Here is an 18666-nt window from a genome sequence, read left to right as displayed (position 1 = left end):
TATACATCACAGCTTTTTCTTTGTGCAAAGTTTAAGAGAATGCTGTCACCTATTCACTTAAAGGGAAGTAAACTTTAATACAGTTACTTTGCATAATAATAGAGGCACAGTTGAAATAAATTCTTCCCCTCTAGAAGTTAATATTTCTTAGTTCAACATCTCACTTTTATTTGGTAGAATCGAAGGTTGACCTCAGCTTTATTCAAATATATATTCGTGTGTGTGTATATATATGTATATACATACACATTACATATACATATATATATGTATATTTAAGGAGACAAGTGTCTGTCTTGAAATTAATCAGTCTGAGTATATCTTCTCTATTAAACAAAGGCGAATCTGTCAACTAATGGATATCCTCAGTTGACACTTCCAGTTTTCGCTGTGGGACAAAGAGAGTTCCTACAGGGGTCTTATTAGCACCATCAAAATCCATGCAAGATGAGCCCATTGGCTTTGGTGGTCCACCTGGGGTACGGAAGAAGCTTTCGGTCACTAACTGTGACCCTTTAGGTGTCACAGGAACAGGCTGATGGGAAAGAAAGGAATGGAAAATAGAAGTTAAGTCCACAGGGAGAGGTATGCTTAGCAGCTTGGAGGCTTGGACTGGAAGCCTGTGCCACATGGAGGGAGGGACCCCAAAATCAGTTAGAGCGGCCTCAATGAACTTTCCAGTCTCAATTATTTTTGTTAAGGTGAGAGAAAATGCTCATGGTAACCCAAACCCAATATTCTGAATTCCTTGGGCACTCTTCCTGGGCTTGGAAGGAAGATGGGCCTTCATCTCCTTGGAAGGATAGACAGGTCTATCATGTCCCGTGATACCCATACCTGGGATTTCACAATTCAAGGCAAAAATCAATTAAATGGAAATAGTCTCACCTGTTGTGCCCCTGAAGCAGCCACAGATTGTCCATTTGGTTGGTTCTGGCCCAGGATTGGCGAGTCATATCTGGTGGCCCTTCCTTGATGAGGGCCTGTGTTCTCTGGTGCAACACTAACTGTCTCTATTCTTGGAGACATGGGAACAGTTCCCGGCCCAGGGCTGGTGGACACCTGCACACTGGGGGAGATGAGTCCCAAGTGCTGTAAGGTGAAGTTTACAATGGCTGAGCTTGGGTTCTGGATGGGAATGGGATGGCTCGAAGCAAGAGCCGGGCTGTTCCCGACAGGTACAGCTGCCACGGAAGTTGGTGAGACCATTAGCTTCAAAGGTGTTACATGAAAAGAGGGAAAATTAACAGCAGTAAGTTCGGATGATGTTACTGGAATAACACCTGGAAAGAAAAGAGGGGGAGATATTTTATTTTATTTATTTATGAAGATTTATTTATTAATACAAGCACTGGGGTACAGGCCAGAGGCGCGGGAGGGTGAGAGGATTCACCAGAGACAGAGCGGGGAACAGAACAGGCAGACTCACTGAAATACACTGCTGAGGGGAGCAGCGGGCGAGACAGGAGAGGTCTGCCTGGCTATGTGGGGATCTCCCTGTCTGGCCGGGAATTGAACCGGTGCTGCAGAAGCTGCGGACAGCTTCACAGTGCCGCGCTCAACCCTCCGTGCCACAGGGGAGGCCCGGGGGCGGGAGATATTTTAAAAGCACAGGCATTTGTCTGAGAGGCTTACAAAGCTTAAATGAACTTGAGACTGACACACACTTGAATAATGTTTTGTGTACACTCACCTGTGATTGGGGAGCTGTAGATCCTGTGGTTTGGGGAAAGTGTACCTGAGTTTTCTTTACTAGATAGAATGGACTCTGCCCCCAGGGATGAGCACTGGGTGAGAGGGATTAGGTATCCTGATGGGTACAAGGTCTAGAAAACAAGGAGGAAGGGTTTATTTTACACACAAACACTGGAAGAAAAATGACCATGGGCCCTGTCAAGGACTAATATCCCTTGGTGGTTGTTTGTCTCATCAAACCAAAGCCTCTGATGATATGGGCAGCGGGTGGGCCAACTATACAGTTCCTTGAAGACAATATCCCTCCCTTCCTTTCCAACACTTGTCCCGAATAACACAGACCATGTGTTTCTTCAACACCACCTGTAGTCTTCCGAAGCATCCTAGAGATAGCACCTTCACTGGCATCTAAGTCCTGCCATGAGACTTCTGGGCATCAAGTGGTGCTCACTGTGAGAACCAAATTTAATGCAGCGGGAACCTGGAGAGCACTGCTGGGCTGTTAGCTGATTCTTCTTGATAGGTGTAAGATGGTATCTCCCAGAGTAAGTGAGAGACCCTACTTTCATGGGATTTAAACCCTACAGTTGGGGTCAAGTATGTTTGGAAGATGCTCAGTCAACAAAAAGAAAGTGAATTTCTGAGACTCATAATGGCAAGCATTGCAAATCTCCAAGTAGGGCATCCAGCATGTTATTTTCCAAATTATTGACAACTAACTTTTTGGTAGTACTGCTCTTCAAGGAAAACACTGTGAGAAAGGCAATTTAGAGAAAGGGGGTTGCGAAAACATAGCTCAAAATGCAGCCTTTTGGCTGCTTTTGTCAATAAAGCTGTAATGCAACAGCCATGCCCACTCACTTATGTCCTGTCTGTGGCTGCTTTCCTCTTCTGTCACGATGGCAGAATTGAATAGTTGCAACAGAGACTATATGGCCCACCAAGCCAAAAATATTTACTATCTAGTCCATTACAGAAAATGTTTGCTGGCCCCTATTTGGAACAAAGGAATGATACTTTGGGTTCGGCTGATACTAAGCAAACACTCTTATAATATACAGGCCACAAGGCTGGGCATCACAGACAAAAAAAAGAGAACTCATTCATTCGTATGCTGTGGAACAAAAAGCTTTAGGCAAGTTTATATTTCAAATGGAAAAGGTCTGACTGTGAGGTTATACACATCCCCGCCATGCCTGGCGACACCTGTATTTTACCAAAGGGGAGCTTCCATGGATGGCTGAATTGTCTGAAAAGTCTGCTTTAGCCTTATGATGAGCAGGACTGGCAAAAACTAAAGCAACTCTTGTAAACTAGGGCCCCTCCTGTTATCTTCCTGCAGAACTTTCTTGTCTCCACTGTCAAAACAATAGTCTACACTTTGATCTATGAGAGCCTATCTTTTCCTTGGGAACCACTGAAATCAGGGTCTGCAGTGATAAAAATGTACCACCAGCTTGGAATTTTTGGTTTGCAGATGCTTGGTGCTGTATCTTTACAAGCAGGTTCCTTAGATTTGCAGGCATACAGAATTTTAAGAGCAGATTCGGGCATTTTTACAACTAGCTGTTTTTTGTTGTTATCTTTAAACATTTTCTCTCATTGGTATAAGTTATTCTGGTTCAGCTCTTCCAAATCTTCTGGGAACCTATAGTACTTGAATTATAATTTTTCAATTTTATATAAACCACATTCATCACAAAATCTTTTGACCTACAATGCCAATTCCTTTATCAAGGAAAGATTAGAGCTATTAAATTAGCAGGATAAAAGAATTTGACATATTTCAACTTGCATATCATCTTACCTAACCTACAAGAGTTCTTTTATCCCTTTTCTTGTTATATCTTCCTGTATTATTTTCACAACAGTTTGTACCATTCACTACCTCCTGTGTTTAATTGCATACTATCTTATCTTTACCCCTAGAAGTGTAGTGCTCAGCAAATGTTTCCATGAGTCTACACATGAATCTTTCATTGTCTTTGTTCTGCTCAGTCTATGCTAAAAAGAAGTGGTCAAAATGAAGTCGTAGAGATGAAAAGAGAAGCTGGGAATGTGGAAAGCTATTCACTGAAAACCCGAATCCTGAATAACTAAGTGAGCAACAGGAGACCATTATTAATTCACATCCAGTGGCCCTAAGAGATTATGGACCTCCCAGAAAACTGAATCAAGCCAAAGCTTATGATTTTCTCCCTAGCTTGTATATTAAATGCAAAATGATACTACACTGAGATAATAGATGTTTTAGACAGTTATCACAAGGTCATCCTCATGGAAGATATGACAAACTCTAAAGCAGCTGTAATAATAAGTTACGATAATAACCTGAGCTTATACAGCCCCTCAAAAGGACGACAAGCTGCTTTTAAATATCATCATGCAATAAATTCATTTAACCTCACAGAAATGGCAATATGGCCCTGGGTTAAGTTCTCAAAAGCAGCCATTACCAAGGGCAAGTGTTGGGCTTGACTTGATCCTGAGCACTGTGCTTTACAGCCAGCAGATGATCAGGAAAAATTGGTGGAAAAGTCTTTGGAGATGTAGAAAATTAAATGTGGTGAGGTAAAGTAACTTGAGTTAAGAGCAGGGACAAAATGAGAGATTAACTTCAGCTTCCATGTTTAGTGGTGTTAATTCAGTGATACTGAATTGTCCTATGGTAGGAAAATTAGATAATATATATAAAATTGTATGGTATGTCTGATGTCTGCCATGAGGGTAGGCATGCTATAAATGTTCATTCCTTCCTGAACTAAACGCCCCCTAAGAAAAATTTCTATAATCAATGCACCAAATATACTTACAGTTTGCCAATGTTTGATTTTCTATTTCTAGAAAATGGAAATTTTCATTTAGATTTTAGGTAGAAAATAAAAATTGGGGCAACACTTTATCCTAAGTGAGAGATGCCAGTTATCAAACAAACATTAGATAATGACTCAGAAAGCCAGAGTTATAAGAACCCTACGTATCTGTCCATTCATTCAGGGCTACGTCTGCTCGTAAATTATTGAAGACTTTCATGACAGGTGTTTGCAGTACACGATGAAGAAATAGACTTAAGGACAACCACCTAGAGTGCTTTAAAAAGAAAGCAAATAATCCCTTCCTCCAAAGGTTAAAAATGTCCCTGCTGTCATCCCACTCAGGAGATTAACTGTCTGGGGCCTTGTTTGGATTGTGGGATGTAAGGAACAGTCCTTGTCTTCTGAAAGACTGCTCTTTGCTTTGGTAAATTTCACAAGCCACTGAATTCCGCTTTAATCAATTGGGGAGTTCCTAAAGTTTTGTATACTTCAACGCTCTACTTACCGTGGAGACATTTTCAAGTCCTTTTAGGTCCTCTTTAAATTTCTTTTTCGAGCCACTGTCCTGAAGCATGCTTGCCCTCTTTGAGCTTCTTTCTCCAGCTGGCTCCCTGTCTTGGTTCTTTGCACCTTGCCTCTCTGGCCCTGGCAGCACACCTCCAGGCCTGATGGATACACTGGACTTTGTGGCATCACTGGTGATCTTCTCACTGGGGCCATCTATGGAGTCTTTTGAGCTCATAGCTTTAGAAGGGGGTGTGAGGCAGACAGTTGGGTTCAGGCCTTGGGACGGCGAGATGGTTTGGGCTTGGGCGGGCTGCAAGTAGATAGCATAGGATGGGCCCGGAGGGGCCTGAGGTAGGATCACAGGCACTGCTGATGACAGTGGACTAGGGATCAGGGGGACCACCCCCAGGGGCTGGATGAGGGATGGTGCTGTCAGCTCCAGCTCAGCATTCACTGGGGTGTCCAGAGGGGCCACTGGTTTGCAGTGCCCAGATCTTGCCAGCTGTACTTTCACCTTCTTTCTGGGTTCACTAAAAGACAAGATTCAAACTTGACACAAAGGAAACACATTTTTCTCTAAATGTTTTGTCGCTTTGAGATCGAAGCCATGTTTCTATGGAACTAGCAGTATTTCTGTAATGATTATGTATGAGGTCATGAAAAGATTATCTCACCAATTTCTAGGGCCAGCGCTTTTCCTTACATAAAATAATCCCATCACCCAATGTAAAGGTACTTACTCTATTGCTAAAGAGCGTTGCTAACCTACCTTGATTGCTCTTCTAGCTGCATTTTGCAAATAGCTGCAAGCTGAGCCATTTTACTTGGGAAGGGTGTTGGATTCTGAGAACTCTCAGCTGTAAGATAGTAAGCAGAGGGGGAGCTTGGTCATAGCAAAAGAATAAAATGATCACAGATGAACCACCGTTGCTATCAAAGGAATAGAAAACATGCACCCTGCCCCACCCCCCAACTCCACAGCAATTAGAGGATAAACTGCACAAATTAATTTTTGTCCTTTCATTCATGTAAGTTAGGCTTCAAGAGGATTTGGGTATATAGATATTGAAATAATTCTAACAAATACTGTTGGGATGAAGCAAGTGAAACAAATACGAGATAAAAAGGAAATTCTTCCTAGCAGAGTCCTGAAATGATTGAAAACCTACCTTTGCTGGTTTTGATAGGGCTACTGGGCGCAGAATTTATCTTTCTCCGATCACTTTCTATGCTCTTCACCAGTTTGATAAGAGATGGGTGTCGGGTAAAGTTTGGTTTCCCACGTGTGGAAAAGAGGTTTTTGGCACAGTTTTCTTTTGAAGACCGCCTCCCTTCCAAATCAGTGGGGACCAATGGAGTTACCGGGCTGAGTCCTGAAATAGAATAGGGTAGTGTATTAGCACACAGGTGGTTCAGCTTCATTTGGGGATTTTAAAGTGTCATTCTACAATGATTTTAGGAATTAAAGTTACAGAGCACGGCATACGGACACCGTTTTAAGGGCTTTATGTACAAAATCTTGTTTATTTTACTAAATGAATACTGGGATAATATTCTACACCTTAACATCTATGAAATCTACTGCATTTTATAACCAGTAGTGTTAAGAGTGTAATTATACTTGGTATTGGTTTTTCTTTCTTATTGATATTAAAGAATTTGGGCATCATATAATCAGTGGAGTCTGAATCTGATGAAATATGGTAATCATCACTACTATGGACTGATATTTGTATATCCCCCAAATTTCTCCATTGAAACCTAATATATAATGCAATGGTATTAGGAGGTGGGACCTTTGGGAGGTGCTTGGTTCATAAGGGCTGAGCTTTCTTGAATAAGATTACTGTTCTTACAAGAGACCCCCTCAGAGCTATCTAGAAAGTGGAAACTCAGCAGATTTATTGGATTCTGAATCTGCTGGCACCTTGATCTTGGATTTCCCACCCTCTAGAACTATGAGAAATACACTTCTGATGTCTATAAGCTACCTCTCTATGGTATCCTGTTCTAGCAGTCTGAACGGACTAAGACATTTTCAACAACTCCATCAGGTAGGAATTTCTCATGAAATTATCCCCATTCAGCTACTAACTTAAGGTTCTCAAACTTGTAGATCATGGGCCTGGGATGTGAGCCCGGTCAGTCAGGCCTTAGAGCCTGTGCTCTAAGTCCCCTCACCCAATGACCTCTCTCTGAGATTACACCCAAAACCACAATCACTTTCCAAAGATACCATCATTCTCCCCATTTTGCAGGTGAGGAAACTGAGTCTTGGAGAAGTCTAAGGCCTCACAGCTAAAAGGCCGACCTAAGACTGTAACCTAAGTCTTCCTCTGCCTCTGTAGCCCATGTTCTTGCCACTTTCTAATACTTCTATGGGCAGATCTGCGATGGAATGTAAAGTATCAGAATCCCAGGGTTGAGATGGAGACTAGAATATTAGTATTGGAGTGAAATCATTCCATATTCCTGATGTGCACAAGCTGTTAAAGTCACCGAGTATAACATAATATGACAACATAAGTATTTTATGGTTGGTGACCTTTCAACTTTTTAAAATCCTTTTAAGTAGATTCTGTCTCTTAGGCACTGATGAGAGGCGGTTATGGACCTTGGGTCACTGACAGAGCCAGCTGCTAGACGTACCATATTGCCATTCATTTCAAATTGTCTTTCCAGCCACTTGTATATGTTCTTTCCAAGTGAAGTGTGGGTAGGAGAGGGTAGCGTGGGTAGGAGAATTGTCTTCAAATATGCATTAATTCAAAATAATGAAGCAAAGGAGAGAAAACAAATACAAACCACTGGAATTTGGACTGATTTCTGGGCCTGTCCATTTAAAGGCAGGTTTTCGCCCCCTTTCCTCTGTCACATGAACCTTCTTGATAAGATCCAGACTACTCAGAACATTAGCTATATCATACAATCTCCTAATTTTTGCTGAAAAAAAAAAAAAAAGCACATATTCCACTTAATGAAATAATGAAGGATCAAAGAACTCTGATTCATAAAAACTTGATGTATATTCCAAGAGGATCCTAACCATCCATGTCAGACAGACTGTTTAAATTAACACAAAGAAATAGCTTGAAATAGTGAAAAGACTCAGGCACTGCACATAATGAATTTTAAAATGACAAAGCACATGTTACAAAAAGGGAAAAATGACATAATGAAATCACCCTAGGGAAATATTACACATTTTCAATAAAAAGTCACCATTCTTGGGCATGTTCTAATGAAGATTCAGAAGAATTTTATGAACAAACTGAAAGAAAGCATCAATGACAAATGTATTACTTTCCTATTGGTGACAGTTTATAACAATAAGATTTATTTAATATCCTAAGCATGGAGAATTCTATACCCCCACAGAATATGTAAATGTTTCTATTGTCCTTATATAACATATAAAGCATAGATTTGCTAATTCCACAGATCTCAACATATAGAAAGTTCTGTTACAACAAGTCTGCCTTGACTTCTGGCTTGACAGCACAAAATTACAAATCAAGCCGTGATAGAGGGTTCTGAATTCCCTGTGGATCCAGCAAATTACAGGTCTGCAGTTCTTGGAATCGTTTCCACAGCTGTGACTAACCAGTGAAATGGAGAGCTGAGCACAGTCTGGTGACTCAGAAGAAGCAGGCAGCCCATCAGCAGTATCAGGGTGTGTTTTCTGAGACTACACATCTCCCAAGCCAACTGCCAACATTATTGCCTCTACTCTACTTAATTTTGTCTTTATAGAGATACTATCAACCTGGGATGTTTGAATATCCTTCTACAGGACTAGCACAGCTTTACAGGGACAGGAGAGACTGTGACAGCTCCTGGCACTGCTCAGCCTCTGCTGTTGCTTGGGGTGGCTCCTCCTTATCAGACACCCTGAGGTTCAGCATCATGTCCTATGTGGAGGTTTGCTAGTGCTCCCAGGGGAGGTGGGCATACAGCAGGTCACTGCCCATGTGCTGAATACTTCTTCCATACCCCTTGTCTACTCTTTTCATAGGGTATCCAAATTCTGTTATGGTGGCCAGGGCAGAGGTCTCCCTTGGGAGCCCACTGTTGGTCCTTCCCCAGCGTCAAGCAGGTGTTCTGACTAACACCATTCTTTCAAAATGGCTGCAGGACATTTCAGGAACAATTTTAGAGCGGTTATTCATACTCTCACATGAGTCAGTGGTAAGAGTAGAGAGCTGGAGCCAGTACCACTGTGCAATTCATTGCTAGTGGGGAACACTAGAGATTCCAGGAGTGTATTATGTTACAGTATCAACTGAGGAAACTTAAGGAACTGTTTAGAAGCTAAAGCGTCCTGTGTATGCATAATTCTTCCTAAATATCTGTGAATCCTACAAGTTAGCTAAAGCAGTATGAGCAAGGCTTCTGGGGAGCAGGGAGGCTACAAAAGCATAGAGAAGATCTCTTTAAATAGCAAATGGAACTGGAAATCACTTCCTGAGATTTTACTGTTTAATAGGCCCCAAAGTCCAACACAGTCATGGCACTTACTTTTAAATTTGCTTTTATCCAAATCTTCCACATGGTCCTCCCCAATTAAAATCTTGGCAGCAATTTCTAGGCTTACTATCTGAGGCGTTGACACCAAAAACAGCATCACAAATTTCTGGCTCATCACTCTTAAAGACTTGTCTTTGCGGCTGTTTACAGAAGCTTTGGAGAAGAATGAGGTGTAGAGAATTAAAATTCATAAAGGGACAAATGACTTCTAAAGTAACTAGGCTAAAAATACCACCACCTGACATACAGTTGACAATAGTAGCATTTGAATGCTCAAGGCAACAGCGGGAGGTTTAGCGCAGTGTTCCATAAGGAAACTCTTCCTCTAGTCCAACAGAGGCACAGGGCCGCCCTGCTTTTCAATCCCATCTCACCTGCCCGGAATTCCATTCCAGGGAGTTCGACAAAACACATGTCTGGGTGTCCGTTTTGGCCATTATTTGACTTGATGGTGTGATCCTCTATAGCGTAACTCTTATTGAAGTCAAACTCTTGTTCATATTCTTTCTTTTTGATCATCATGATCTGCTCGGCGTACTTGTTCTCCTCCCCGACGCTTTTCAGAGTCCCCAGGGTTTTGTTGAGATTATGTCGCCCGTGCCAAGTGTACCTGTTTTTGGCAAGGCGGCTCACCATGTGCAAACTCTCTAGGACGTTGACAATGTCGTAAATGCGGCGACGCTCAACATCTGCAAGGAATGAGCAACCACAGGTTACTAGGGTCCCATTTTGTAATGTGTATAAAATCGACTAACTTTTTCTTCCATGATATATTAGTTAGCAGGTTCTGATTCTATGACTTATGCTCAGTTAAGAGTGTGAAGATGAGAAAGACATGGTCTTGCTCTCAATGGATAAAAGTAATGTCACTACAAATTAAAAAGGTAACATTTATTGAGAGTGTAGTATGTGTCACATAGCTTTAGGACATTTTCATACTAACTTGTGATATTTAGTATGAAACATCCTCACTTAATTGATAAGAAAATAGAGGATAGGACCAGCTCAGGAGCTTATCTCAGGCAAAGTCAATAGTAGCAAAACCAAGTCCTTAATATTCTAAATCCCACACTTCAAGCCTATCTCCTATACTGCTCAACACATACACATGTGTCACAGAATAGGTACAAGATGCTGAGATTTTTTTACTGTTCCTGGAACCTGCCAGATAGACCCTTGCCTGAAGGCCTTTGTGCAGTGCTCTTCCTTCTGGAATCCCTTTTCCAAATAGTCTCATAGTGACTCTTTCAAGTCCTTGCTCAGATGTCACCTTCTCAGTGAGACCTTACCTGACCACTGGATTTAAAATTACAATACATACCCTTAACAATCCTGATTTCTTTTTACCCTGTTTTGCATCTTCTTTTTATTCTAAAGAACATATTACTCCCTCCTAAAAGACATTATTATTATTTATTAAGCCCTTTACATGTTATCGTTTGCTGCCATTACAAAGTAGTATCCATGGGAGCAGGGGTTTTGTCCTTTTTGTTCATGCTGCTATCCCAAGCTCCTACAACATTGCCTGGCACACAGCAGATGATCACTAGATACCTGATGACTTAAAGGACACAGCTGGCCCTGTGACTCCATGGGTTTCACACCTGCAGATTCAACCACCAGCAGGTTGAAAATTCATACTGAGTATTCAAGCCTACAATGGTTGAGTTGGTACTGAACATGTGCAGAGCATTTTTTTTAGTCATGATTCCCTAAACAGCGCAATATAACAATTATTTACATAATATTTACATTGTATTAGGTTCTACAAGTAATCTAGAGATGGCATAAAGTATATGGGAGGATGTATAGGTTACATGTAAATTTATATAAGGGACTTGAGCACTTGTGGCTTTTGCATGCTGGGGGTCCTGGAAATAACTCCCCAAGAGTTCTGCTAGACAACTATACATCTATACATCTGATGTAGCTACAATTAAGTGTATATGAATAGACGAATCAAAATGGCATATTCTTAAAGTGAAATAAAGTAGTTACTTATAAAGGCGATTAAGTCAAAACTTCCTTCATAGAGTAATAGCTATGTAATAAATATCATGACTCCAAAGGTAAGCCAAATTTGCCACAAACCCCTTTTTAGTTATAACCAGATTTGAGTCTATCAAAGAAAGGAGTACACAGGGGCAAGGGAACATAGTAACTGTCGCCAAATACAGAATACCCAGAAAACCATAGGTTCTCAGAATAAGGTTGGGAAGCTGCTGCCACAAAAGTGCTGCTCCCACTGGCAGAAGCTGATCCCAGCAGAAGTTAGGAAGATGTCATTCTGCAGACTGTCTCTACCTTTAGCTAAGAAAGAAGTTCAAGTTGTAGCTGTTCATAAAACAAGTTACATAACAATGTTGCCTTCTATAAAGCTTGTCAGCTTTTGAAATGCAGTCAGAAGCAATCTCCATTGAGATTGTTCGCTGCTGTTCTGAGTCACTGAAATTGGAAACTATATGTCATAATTCTTAAATTAATAGGGCTGGGGGGGGGCCTTATTTGTGTCATTATAAACCCTGGCTGGATAAGCATGGTTGTTTTAATTATTAGCCATTACAGTGAGCTTTTTGCATACTTACTAAGTTCCTCAGCTACTTCGTCAAGACAGATGTCATTATTCACGGCAGGGTTGGGATACTTAGGATACCGGGCTAAGAACTTATGACACAACAATCCTAAACTTTTCTCTTTTCGACTTGGTTGGGATTTCTCATATTCATCTCCAGATAAATGTTCCTACAAAGGAAAAGGTAAATAATATCTTATTCTGAAATACTTTGACAGATTTATTAGGGGTATCTGTACTTGATGACAAACACTTATATTATGGGCTTAGCTTCAATAGCTGCAAAATTTGTGTGTGTGGGAAAGGTGGGGAGCCAGTATAAACTGCCTGGCAGATCTAAATGGGAAGTCTAGATTAAAAATAGATCAAAGATTCAGAATTTCCAGTGCTATCTATATTTCATGGGATCCAAACCTTCGTGTACCAAAGGGGACTAATAACAGTACATAGAGGCCATGCTTTATATAGCTGGCACTTCTGCGATAGCTATCAAGTCCCCAAATCCCCCATTCTCCACCCAGTCCTCTGCAAACCTACGTGCAAACACTCTTTAGGCTCAGTTAATCCATTTCTGCTGTCAAATAACCCCCTTTTTTGATCTCTGTTGCGGATCTCAGGGCTCACGGCACTGATGAGCATTTTCAGGTTGGCTGTTGGTGTCCAGGGTTCTCCCTGGGCAATTTCCTTGGGCTTGGTGGGGGTGGTTAAAGGGCCAAGGTCAGGCTGGATCTCCGCCAACACTATATTGGCTGCAGTGGATTCTTTCAGAGGTGTCTTCATTAGTCCCCTTTTATGAGGCTCAAAAAAGAGATTTTCCTGGTTTAAAACAAGTAAACAATTAAATCCACTGTAAAAAAAGATTTATTAGATAACTTTTGACTCTAGAAATTGTACAAGAAGTTAGCATAGACTACTGCTAAAGATTATTGCTAATGTCTGATAACGTTGTAAAGTTGGCTAAATCAGTAACTGTATCCCAACGATCACTTGACACTACTTTATTATTGTCTATTTTAAGAGCTAAATTTCTCATTTTTAATTTTGCAACAAAATACAGACCTAAATTTACCTTATGTTCCAAGAATTAAAAAAAAGAGTAAGACTTGTAAGTTTTTTAACTTTTTTTTGAAATAATTTTGGATTTCAAGAAAAGTTGAAGAATAGTATAGAGTTCCCATAAACCTTCCATTCAGCTTCCCCTAACAGGACTGATAATTTAAAGTGATCCCATATCCCTAAGAGCATCTTTTTGCTCATGATATTGTATATTAAGCAAATGTCTCCATGGCAAAAATCATGACACAGTGATCTGTGTACCTACCTAGTACAATAGTTACATGCAGTGGGTGTTCAATAAAATACCATTGACACGGAAGAGTCAGTGAGCCAAGGAGACAAGGGCGAGGGCTAATATATATGTGGTCAGACTTGGCAAAATCCAGCAGGGAGCAAAGTCCAGAGTGCCTAAGAGCGGGATTTCTGACAGGGAAAGTCAGTTCTTTGAATATTTTACTTTACAGATGAATAAAATGAGGCACAGAGAAGCAAAACTAGTTACTCAAGATCGCAAAGCTATTTCCTGGCAGCTATGGGACTGCCAGTGAGCTTTTAGATGGTAAATTAAGTTAATAAATAAGACTAACAGAAACTATGTCTCATCTACATTTGGACAGAGGGGACTTGACACATTTTTCAGTCTATATCTATTTGAAAGAAAATGCTTACAATAGCAATAAGTAAAAGAAGAGAGAGACTTACTAATCCCTCAGTAACTTCAGGAACAAAAATTAATGGCACTGTTTTATATGTCTGTGACCTCTTAGAATTTATCAAGTGCTTTCCATGTGTATTTTCACCAAATTCTGTAGTCTTATTCTGCAAAAGAGGATACCAGGCTGAGAGAGGTCATACAGGACTTGAACCTGGAAGTCCTCAATCCAAGTATGGTGCTCATACATGGAAGTCAATGTGATGGATTCAATGGAGAGCCCTAGGAAGGATATGTATCTGAGAGGTGCCGACATCAAAATGGAGTTTTTTTAATGGAGTTTTTTAAAGGCTGCATTCCTTTACTTCAGACTATCAGAAGCAGCAGTAATTCTTATTGCACAAATATCTAAAATACTTTTAAAAAATTATTTATTTTTTTAAAAAGATTTATTTATTTATTTTATACAAGAACCGGGGTATAGGCCAGATGCGCGGGAGGGTGAAAGGATTCACCAGAGACAGAGTGGGGAACAGAACAGGCAGACTGACTGAAATACACTGCTGAGGGGAGCAGCGGGTAAGACAGGAGAGGTCTGCCGCGCCATGTGGGACCCTTGCGGGCCAGCCGGCCAGCAGATCAAACCATTGCTGCAGAGGCTGCAGACAGCTTCAAAGCGTGGTGCTCAATAGCCTGCGCCACCAGGGGAGGCCCCAAATATCTAAAACTTTTAGGAAAATTGTATATTTCAACTTTTTTTAAGGTATTGGTAGACAGGACTCCAATCACGACATCCTCGCTGACAAGTCTTTTGCAATTTTGCAAAATGTTGATCTCAAAAATAAAGGTTTCATAGCCCCTTAGGTTAAACAGGTTACTGACTTGGTAGAAAACTATCTAAAACAGAAAGTCAGTTTCAAATCAAGTGGAATGCCCTGCCTCAACTCCTACTGCTCAAGAATTCTCAGAAATACTATAATGCAACTAACAAATTTTATTGTTTTTAAAAATAACTTCCTCATGGCTTATCTTTTTGAAATTTTTATTAGAAACTAGCAAGATTACCTAACTCTGGGCAATTCTCCCCCTCTTCAAAAATTAAAATCTCCTTTCTACATGGAAAAGCATTAAGAAGCTATTGAATGCTGACACATCATGGTGTTAAATCAGAATGATATTGCATTTAGACTACACGGATAAATATTGAAGTTAAAAGAGAAGGTTTTGAAGTTATTGAAGTTAAAAAGGTACCTTTTCAGTCTCCATTCTGTAAATTTCTCATTCATTTAGAGTTTCTTCGAAAATGAAAAATCTGAAGTTCCTCCCAAGAGCCTACGGTTCAAGCAGTCCAATCAATTCTATGAAAGAGTTTAGTATCCTAGGAGGAAAAAAAGGAAACAGAAAAAGTTAAAGAAAAACACAACCAGAAGATTCGTTGAAAATCCCTTCAGCAACACAAGCCTTTGAAACAAAGACTCACAAAAATGGACAAACTACATTTACATTTTATTCCCGACCAGGGATCGCTTTTTGGGCGAAGATCCATCACACGCCAGTAAATTCCTTCAGCCAACGGATCACGAGATCGATCTGTAACCCTCAGAATTTCCCGTGACAACTCCTTCCCACCCTCGAACAAGGCGAGTCCCTCCCAGGACCCCACCGAATGGACGGTCGCAAGCACAGGCACCCACCTGTTCACAGGAGTGAGCGCCCAGCCCAGGTTGCAGCTAATCTTCAACCCTCCCAAGTACCTGGATAAAAGTCTGCATCTATATGCCTGAACGTCTCCCCTGACACCCACGTGCATAGGCTCAGCAGTAAAGTCTGGGCAAACAGCTTGATCGGAAACTTCCAAACTCAGTCCAAACGTCCTAATTCCAAATTAGCTCCAAACGTAAACTCTGGCCATTTAAAAAACGCCTTTCGATTAAAACTTCTAAAGTTTCCTTTCAAGATGCAAAGCGCCGTGTACTTGCAACTCGGGCTGCCGGTTCCCGCCACGACGTGGAATCCCACCGGGCGCGGCTGCATCGGCCCCGCCAGGCCCCCAGGTGCAGCCAGCCCCGGGCCTCCGCGGTGCTCAGGCTGCGCGCACTTCCCCCTCCGCCGGGCCAGCCGCCCCTCCCCCCGGGCCCCGTCCGCGCGCCGCCGGCCCGGCAGTTCCCGGACCGCATCCTTGTGGTCTCCAGGGCAACGACTCCCGGCCAATGAGCGAGCGCGGCCCGGGCCTGTGATTGGTCGGCGGCGCCGGAGGCGGGTCCGGACCTTCCGCCCTCGATTTAAAAATTTGGCGCGGAAAGCCGGACCGTGGCCGGCGCCGCCTCTCAGGAGCGCGGGGCTGGAGCGCGGGCAAACCCGCGCCCGGAACCTCGGCCTCCCGGCCCCTCCCCCTCGCCCGCCCCCCACCCCTCAGCGCGGGAGCTCAGCTCCTCCCTCCACGGCCCCCGGCGGAGCGAGAGGCGGGAAACGGCCGCGGCTGCCCCTGCCTGCCCGAGCCCTCTCGGGGCGCCCGGCCGGCCGACGCCGCGCCCCTCTGCGTCCCGCTGACCTGTCAGTTCACCTCACGGCTGGAGTCGACCGGGCTGAGCGGGAACTCCTCGGCACCTCTCCCCCGCTCAGGCCCGGGGCAGCCCGCGTGTCGGGCGGGCGGTGGGTCCTTAAGCCGCGCCGAGGTGGGTGCCAGAGGGAACCCCGGGGCCGGGACCGGCGGGCCGGCGGGTGGGCAGAGGGAGCGTGGCCGTCCGGGAGCAGCCAAGCCCCCGATTTGAAATTAACCCGCTCCCTGCGCGAGGCGCTCCCGCGGGCGGGGAGGGGCGCTCCCCTCCCCCACGCCCGCTCGCCCCGGCCCTGCACCCCGCGCGCCAATCCGAGCCTCCAGACTGGGGCGCGCGGCGAATCAGGGTCGGGCGCCGCCCCCGGCTCCCGCCTCCAGGATAGAGATGGGGGGAAAAGTTCAGCAACTTTTTTCCCTTTTTTTTTTTTTTTTTTGCAAGCACCCCCTTTTTCTCCTTGCTTGCTCAAAGGTGGAGGAATGAAGTTTGGTTCGTGCGGGACACGCCTGCAGGGACGCGAGCGCCCCGGGAACCCCAATCTGGGGTCACCTCACCTGCTGCTCCGCCCCCGATCCGCTCACCTGCCTTCTGGACCCCGGCCGGGACTGTTCTCCCGTGCGCTTCTGCATCACTTACTGCGCTGCCTGCCCACCGCGCCTCTAGAAATTGGTGGATGGAGGGAGAAGCGTCCCTAACTGGTGCTCCCCAACTCCTGGGCTCGGGGTCTTGGCGGATCCCTGAGACTCAGGTGTGAGAGGAGGAGCAGGAACGCTGCAAACCCGCCAAGCCTGTTCCCGGCTTCAGCGGTCTTCCCTCTCGCGTCCCACCGGCCCCTCTCTTTTCCCTCCTAGTGGTCTTTCCTCCCGTTCCCCCACCTTTTTTAAAAATCGGTCTCCAAGCTTCAGCGTGGAATTTGGGGACCCGCTCTATCCGGCATCCTCATGCTGCAGCCTGGAAGCCGAGCCCCGGGGCGCAGCGCTGCCTGGCTCCAGCCGGGATTGTTTGCGCCCGGGTTGGTTTGCTCCGTTATTCTCTGCCTTAAAGCGTTTCCCCTTTTTGGGGACCCGTGCTGGAGTTGCGGGACCGCAGGTATTGCCCAACCGCGCCCAGATCAGGGCTCCCACCTATCGACTGTTTAGTTTGAGCTCTACCTCCTTTTTTTTTTTCCAATTTAATTTTTGGTAATTTCGCGTCTCTAGCTCCAGCAAGGCCCAGGGCTATGCTCCCCAGGCCCAGATTATACTTACGAGTCAATGACTCACCAGGACTGACTGGTAGCACCACCCTTATATTCTGGGACGCGATGCAAGGGCGGGGCTCTGTGATAGTGAGGCAGGGGGTGCCGTGCCCCTGTGACCGGCCAAAGGGTCGGGGGTCCCAGTGGCGAGCTATGGTTCTTCGCTCGGTGGGACGCGCTCTTAGGGGGCTTAGGGTGGCCGCCGCGAAAGTTTAGCGCGTTAGCGCCGGGGTCCTTGCCTCGCCCGGAGCCAAGGCGCGGGGCCAGAATTAACATCAAGCATGTGTTGCTCAAGGACACGCTTCCACCTTGAAAGCTTTCCTTTTGCGGCGGCCTTGCAGAAGCGAATTGCCGCCTATAGCTTTCAGGTTTAAAATAAAGCAAGGGCCAGGGAGACCCTAGCATTGACTGCTCTTAGTGACTGGTTCCTGCTGAGCCCTGCACGACTTTTCTGGAGCAAGGTGTAGAGGTAAATACATCAAATAAGGTGTGAGGGTGGTGCCCCAACTTTGGCCTCTGTTTCTGCCATCCTTGTCCTCTCCTCCTCTCTGCCCCTTCCGGCCCTCCCAGCACTTAGGAAGAGCTGCCGGTTCAGCTCTGCCCAACCTTCCTTAAGTTTTCACAGTCTGGAGTCCTCTGTAAAGGGATTCTTCCGAAGCAACCAGTCTTTGGAAGACGGAGGCTTGCCTCTAGTGTTCTCAGGTGGTGGCCACTGTGATGGCATATGAGCTCTAGGGCCATTCGTGCCCCCAGATGTTTAGGCTCCAAGTACATGATAAGCAAATAAAGCAAGCAGTAGCCATCTCTGGTGACATTTCAGAAAGAGCAGTCCACTTAATGCTCAGCACATGTGGTGAACACAGGTTATGACCTGGAAAGCAAAGAGGGGCATTTTTAAGTAACCCAAGGGCTGAGGGTAAATGATAGGGCTGGAATTTGAAGCCGAGTCTGTTTACTCTTAAGGGTTTTGCACTGAAAATCATGTTCTCCCCTGTGCGGGTCTTTAGTCCCTTCACAGAGTGGATGTGTCCCATTTTAGAGAGAAGAAA

At 44.2% G+C, this 18666-nt stretch overlaps 1 protein-coding gene across 1 annotated transcript; it reads right to left on the bottom strand.

Annotated features, from left to right (window-relative positions):
- Positions 1 to 352: 352 nt before the first annotated feature.
- E2F8 (E2F transcription factor 8) lies at positions 353 to 17009 on the bottom strand (the record flags this gene model as incomplete). The annotated part of the gene is made up of 13 exons (XM_084237435.1): positions 353 to 535; positions 889 to 1283; positions 1694 to 1826; positions 5017 to 5548; positions 5788 to 5875; positions 6188 to 6391; positions 6924 to 6974; positions 7824 to 7961; positions 9537 to 9698; positions 9920 to 10234; positions 12131 to 12287; positions 12655 to 12933; positions 16935 to 17009. 13 exons carry the CDS (start codon positions 17007 to 17009, stop codon positions 353 to 355), a joined length of 2712 nt encoding a protein of 903 aa, XP_084093561.1.
- Between the last annotated feature and the right edge of the window lie 1657 nt (positions 17010 to 18666).

The sequence above is a fragment of the Talpa europaea genome, assembly GCF_964194135.1.
Source record: "Talpa europaea genome assembly, chromosome: 1".
NCBI lineage: Eukaryota > Metazoa > Chordata > Mammalia > Eulipotyphla > Talpidae > Talpa > Talpa europaea.
The sequence above is the reverse complement of the archived record's forward strand: the minus strand, read 5'-3'. Positions and strand labels throughout refer to the sequence as shown.